The 6,000-nt window shown below is 49.0% G+C and overlaps 1 protein-coding gene across 1 annotated transcript in view; it reads right to left on the reverse strand.

The window, feature by feature from the left end:
• Positions 1-6,000, reverse strand: part of LOC121543738 (CUB and sushi domain-containing protein 3) — a 205,368-nt gene that overhangs the window by 145,988 nt on the left and 53,380 nt on the right. The window contains exons 15-16 of the mRNA XM_045226581.1: positions 3,027-3,215; positions 273-419 (exon numbers count right to left, since the gene is read on the reverse strand). Coding sequence (XP_045082516.1) covers positions 273-419; positions 3,027-3,215 — 336 coding nt within the window. The remainder of the gene's footprint in view (positions 1-272; positions 420-3,026; positions 3,216-6,000) is intronic.

Genomic DNA, 6,000 nt, shown 5'->3' on the forward strand with positions numbered 1-6,000 from the left:
TCTAACAAACCAGCCCATTTTGTCCTCCCTGACCCATTATTATACAAATAATGATCATTTAGCCCAAAACCCCCGATTTAGACCGGCCCACTGGGCTAAAGATGGACCAGCCCATCTGGCATTTGCCAGAACTGCCCAATGGCCAGTCTATTTCTGGACTACTTCGCCATGATGTTAATAACTCCTATTGGTTGTGTGGTATAGGGGGGTGTATGAAGACATGCTGGTTGAAGGAAAGTCATTATTAACAGGATACATACTTTGATACTCACCCACATATCTGACGTGGAAACCTTTCCTGTTGGTGCCATGGTCAGAGGACCAGCGCAGAAGAAGCTGATGACCTGAGGTCGTGAGGTTAAAGGGCGTGGTGATGTCACCGCTTAGTGACGCCAGAATCTGGCTGTAGATGTTAGGACCTGTTAGGACAGAGACACAGAGAGATGTTAGGACAGAGACACAGAGAGATGTTAGGACAGAGACACAGAGAGATGTTAGGACAGAGACACAGAGAGATGTTAGGACAGAGACACAGAGAGATGTTAGGACAGAGACACAGAGAGATGTTAGGACAGAGACACAGAGAGATGTTAGGACAGAGACACAGAGAGATGTTAGGACAGAGACACAGAGAGATGTTAGGACCTGTTAGGACAGAGACACAGAGAGATATTAGGACCTGTTAGGACAGAGACACAGAGAGATGTTAGGACAGAGACACAGAGAGATGTTAGGACAGAGACACAGAGAGATGTTAGGACAGAGACACAGAGAGATGTTAGGACAGAGACACAGAGAGATGTTAGGACAGAGACACAGAGAGATGTTAGGACAGAGACACAGAGAGATGTTAGGACAGAGACACAGAGAGATGTTAGGACAGAGACACAGAGAGATGTTAGGACAGAGACACAGAGAGATGTTAGGACAGAGACACAGCGAGATGTTAGGACAGAGACACAGAGAGATGTTAGGACAGAGACACAGAGAGATGTTAGGACAGAGACACAGAGACATGTTAGGACAGAGACACAGAGACATGTTAGGACAGAGACACAGAGAGATGTTAGGACAGAGACACAGAGAGATGTTAGGACCTGTTAGGACAGAGACACAGAGAGATGTTAGGACAGAGACACAGAGACATGTTAGGACAGAGACACAGAGAGATGTTAGGACAGAGACACAGAGAGATGTTAGGACCTGTTAGGACAGAGACACAGAGAGATGTTAGGACAGAGACACAGAGAGACACAGACAAAGGCAGAGGGAAGAGAATGGAGTGTTTAAAATAATGGTGTTTCAGGTGAATCTTCTGGCTCCGCAAGCGCAGAAAAGCACACGGTGTGACATCATTAGAGGTTGGCAAGTTAATAGGTGGTACATTCCCTCGAAGTGGACAGAGACAATCCAAAGAGTGTTTCTGTATAACCAGCTAGTGGGAGCCTTGGCTAGCTCCTCTAATGGAATTCAAAGCATGATTGGTTGGATTCATTCGACCTTGCAGTGGCTGGGTTTATTTGTCTCAATTACAATAGCAAATAGCCAGATTGCATGACTAAGAACTCAATAAAGTAGGGTTGACAATAGCAAATAGCCAGATTGCATGACTAAGAACTCAATAAAGTAGGGTTGACTCAATTTTACAACCTTTGTAAGTAATGTTCCCTCTAAACTGCGCGCTTGCCCGGCGGTGCACCTCCTCCAGGATGCGCAGAACAAATGCCAGGCCGCACAGAGACGCAAGAGACTGAACTTCACAGAGTTCGCCCCATTAGTTTCCACTATATAGATCAACGTTTTTTTTCTTTGATTGAATCAACATTATATCAAACCCCTTTTCAATGCAACAAACCAAATCTAACTTTGTAAGATTGAGTCTGTGATTTTATTGTAGGCGGAGTCTGTCCTACAAAGGAGTATAATTCTACTGGCGGGGGACGGCCCACAATCGGTCTTTCAATCACCGGCGAGTGAAGACGTTTTTCGGATCAGTTTCGGATCAGTTCTGATCAGAGTTATTAGCCCAGTTCTAGATAAGTATAGGTCAGCAATTGGGAGTTACTGCTTCCTAAAAGAGCACAAAACGTGTAGGCTACATTTCAAGCAGTCTTTTAAAAGCCAGTCATGGTAAATAGCTTCTATCTTAATTAAAGGGGCAGTGTTGTATTTTGAGACAGGCTTGAATCTGCAAATAAACCAATAGGCAGAGGGGTAGCCTACATTATCTAATTCTCTGTATGGTAATAATAATTACTTTTATTTTGTAAAGTGGTTCATTGCATCATACAACACAATTCAATGCAATTTACAGTCACCTATTTGGTCCATTGTGTTACAGACCAAGTAAACAATCATTAATTAATGTCAAGCCCTTCATAATGTAAAAATGGTATTAAAAGTCTCATGCAATGTAGGCCTGCATTGAACACCACATAGAGGCTACTGTAGGCTATATCATAGAAATCAAAAGCTATTTCCATGTGTAAATGTTATGGAATTTGCTATATTGGTTTTGTTTGTAGGCCTACATTATGCTCAGATAGCTACAACAGCCATATGGGCTACTGTCTAAAACTGTCAGGGTACAGCCTCAGTGTTCACTGTAAACGTGCGCCGGAAGTTGCACAAAATTCTCACAACGTTCAAGTTTCCACTCACAAGACCTAAAATTTGCTCAGTGCCCCCCTAAGAATTAGAGGGAACGAACATTGGTTGTAAGTGATAGTTTACTTAGGTAAAGTAATCTGGCATTTAGGATTAGTACAAGGGGGCTTGGACGGGTGCTTGAAAGGGGGCTTGGAAGGGTGCTTGGAAGGGTGCTTGAAAGGGTGCTTGGAAGGGTGCTTGAAAGGGTGTTTGGAGTAACGTCTGAGCTTAGAGACGTATAATTAATAACTTAGGGATTCATTATCCAAAGCCTATACGTGACAGTTAAATCTGTGGTCATTTGCAATTATCTGCCGATGAGAGATGTGAAGAGATAGGATTAATTGAGGTACTAGGAATGTTGATAAATGTCCCACCGTCAAATATCTCCAGGATGTCAAACTCCTTCTCTGTCTGGAAGAGTTGGAAGTGGAGGGTGATGTTGTAGCCCTTCTCTACGTTGATGAGCCAGGAACACGTCTGGAGGTTGGGGTAGCTGTCTGGGTAGCCTGGACTCAGGATCACCCCCGTCGAGTCGAAGCGGACCTCGTTGGCAGGACATTGTACTGTGGAGTGGAGGGTGGAAAGAGATGGAAAAAAGGAGCGGAAAGAAAGGAGAAAGAGAGGAAAGAGAGGATGAAGAGGATGAAGAGGATGAAGAGGATGAAGAGGATGAAGAGGATGAAGAGGGAATTTTGAGGAGAAAGGACAGAGAGGACAGAGGTAAAACAGGAAGTGGAGGGAAGAAAGCGGAAAGAGTTAAAGAAAGGAGTCGTTCCACTGACTGTGACTGTGAATGTGGCTGTGGCCGTGACTGTGGCTGTGACCGTGGCTGTGACTGTGACTGACTCTGGCTGTGACTGTGGTTGTGGCTGTGACTGTGACTGTGACTGTGACTGTGGCTGTGACTGTGGCTGTGACTGTGACCGTGGCTGTGACTGACTCTGGCTGTGACTGTGACTGTGGCTGTGACTGTGGCTGTGATTGTGGCCGTGCCATGGCTGTAGCTGAGACTGTGACTGTGGCTGTGGCTGTGACTGTGACTGTGACTGTGACCGTGGCTGTGACTGACTGTGGCTGTGACTATGGCTGTGACTGTGGCTGTGGCTGTGGTTGTGGCTGTGACTGTAGCTGTGGCTGTGACTGTGGCTGTGGCTGTGACTGGCTGTGGCTGTGACTGTGACTTTGACCGTGGCTGTGACTGTGGCTGTGGCTGTAACTGTGGCTGTGACCGACTGTGGCTGTGACTGAGGCTGTGGCTGTGACTGTGGCTGTGGCTGTGACTGACTGTGGCTGTGGCTGTGGCTGTGACTGTGGCTGTGACTGTGGCTGTGACTGTGGTTTGGCTGTGACATACTGTGGCTGTGGCTGTGACTAACTGTGACTGTGGCTCTGACTGTGACTGTGGCTGTGACTGTGGCTGTGATTGTGGCCGTGCCATGGCTGGGGCTGAGACTGTGACTGTGGCTGTGGCTGTGACTGTGACTGTGGCTGTGACCGTGGCTGTGACTGACTCTGGCTGTGACTGTGACTATGACTGTGACCGTGGCTGTGACTGACTGTGGCTGTGACTGTGGCTGTGACTGTGGCTGTGACTGTGGTTGTGACTGTGGCTGTGACTGTGGCTGTGGCTGTGACAAGCTGTGGCTGTGACTGTGACTTTGACCGGGGCTGTGGCTGTGACTGTGGCTGTGACTGTGAATGTGGGTGGCTGTGACCGTGGCTGTGACCGTGGCTGTGAATGGCTGTGACTGTGGCTGTGGCTATGACTGTGACTGTGGCTGTTACTGTAGCTGTAACTGACTGTGACTGACTGTGGCTGTGGCTGTGACTGTGACTGTGGCTGTGGCTGTGGCTGTGGCTGTGGCTATGACTGTGACTGTGGCTGTGGCTATGACTGTGGCTGTGACTGTGGCTGTGACAGTGACTACGACTATGACTGTGGCTGTGACTGTGACTCTGGCTGTGACTGTGACTCTGGCTGTGACTGTGACTGTAGCTGTGACTGTGGCTGTGGCTGTGGAAATTACAGTGAAATAATAATGCGCAATAAAACAATTCCATTTAGTCTGAGACAGGTACAGGGCCTCAGGGTACAGAGTACTGGTTCACTGTGTTGGCTGTGGCCGTGGCAGTGACTGACTGTGGCTATGGCTGTTGCTGTGGCTGTGGTTGTGACCATGGCTGTGATTGACTGTGGTTGTGGCTGTGACTGTGGCTGTGGCTGTGCCTGTGACTGTGGCTGTGGCTGTGACTGACTGTGGCTGTGACTATGGCTGTGACTGTGGCTGTGGCTGTGGTTGTGGCTGTGACTGTAGCTGTGGCTGTGACTGTGGCTGTGGCTGTGACTGGCTGTGGCTGTGGCTGTGACTGTGACTTTGACCGTGGCTGTGACTGTGGCTGTGGCTGTAACTGTGGCTGTGACCGACTGTGGCTGTGACTGAGGCTGTGGCTGTGACTGTGGCTGTGGCTGTGACTGACTGTGGCTGTGGCTGTGACTGTGGCTGTGACTGTGGCTGTGACTGTGGTTTGGCTGTGACATACTGTGGCTGTGGCTGTGACTAACTGTGACTGTGGCTCTGACTGTGACTGTGGCTGTGACTGTGGCTGTGATTGTGGCCGTGCCATGGCTGGGGCTGAGACTGTGACTGTGGCTGTGGCTGTGACTGTGACTGTGGCTGTAACCGTGGCTGTGACTGACTCTGGCTGTGATTGTGACTATGACTGTGACCGTGGCTGTGACTGACTGTGGCTGTGACTGTGGCTGTGACTGTGGCTGTGACTGTGGTTGTGACTGTGGCTGTGACTGTGGCTGTGGCTGTGACAAGCTGTGGCTGTGACTGTGACTTTGACCATGGCTGTGGCTGTGACTGTGGCTGTGACTGTGAATGTGGGTGGCTGTGACCGTGGCTGTGACCGTGGCTGTGAATGGCTGTGACTGTGGCTGTGTCTGTGGCTGTGGCTGTGGCTATGACTGTGACTGTGGCTGTTACTGTAGCTGTAACTGACTGTGACTGACTGTGGCTGTGGCTGTGGCTGTGACTGTGACTGTGGCTGTGGCTGTGGCTGTGGCTATGACTGTGACTGTGGCTGTGGCTATGACTGTGGCTGTGACTGTGGCTGTGACAGTGACTACGACTATGACTGTGGCTGTGACTGTGACTCTGGCTGTGACTGTGACTCTGGCTGTGACTGTGACTGTAGCTGTGACTGTGGCTGTGGCTGTGGAAATTACAGTGAAATAATAATGTGCAATAAAACAATTCCATTTAGTCTGAGACAGGTACAGGGCCTCAGGGTACAGAGTACTGGTTCACTGTGTTGGCTGTGGCCGTGGCAGTGACTGACTGT

Source organism: Coregonus clupeaformis, chromosome 17, assembly GCF_020615455.1.
Source record: "Coregonus clupeaformis isolate EN_2021a chromosome 17, ASM2061545v1, whole genome shotgun sequence".
Taxonomy (NCBI): Eukaryota; Metazoa; Chordata; class Actinopteri; order Salmoniformes; family Salmonidae; genus Coregonus; species Coregonus clupeaformis.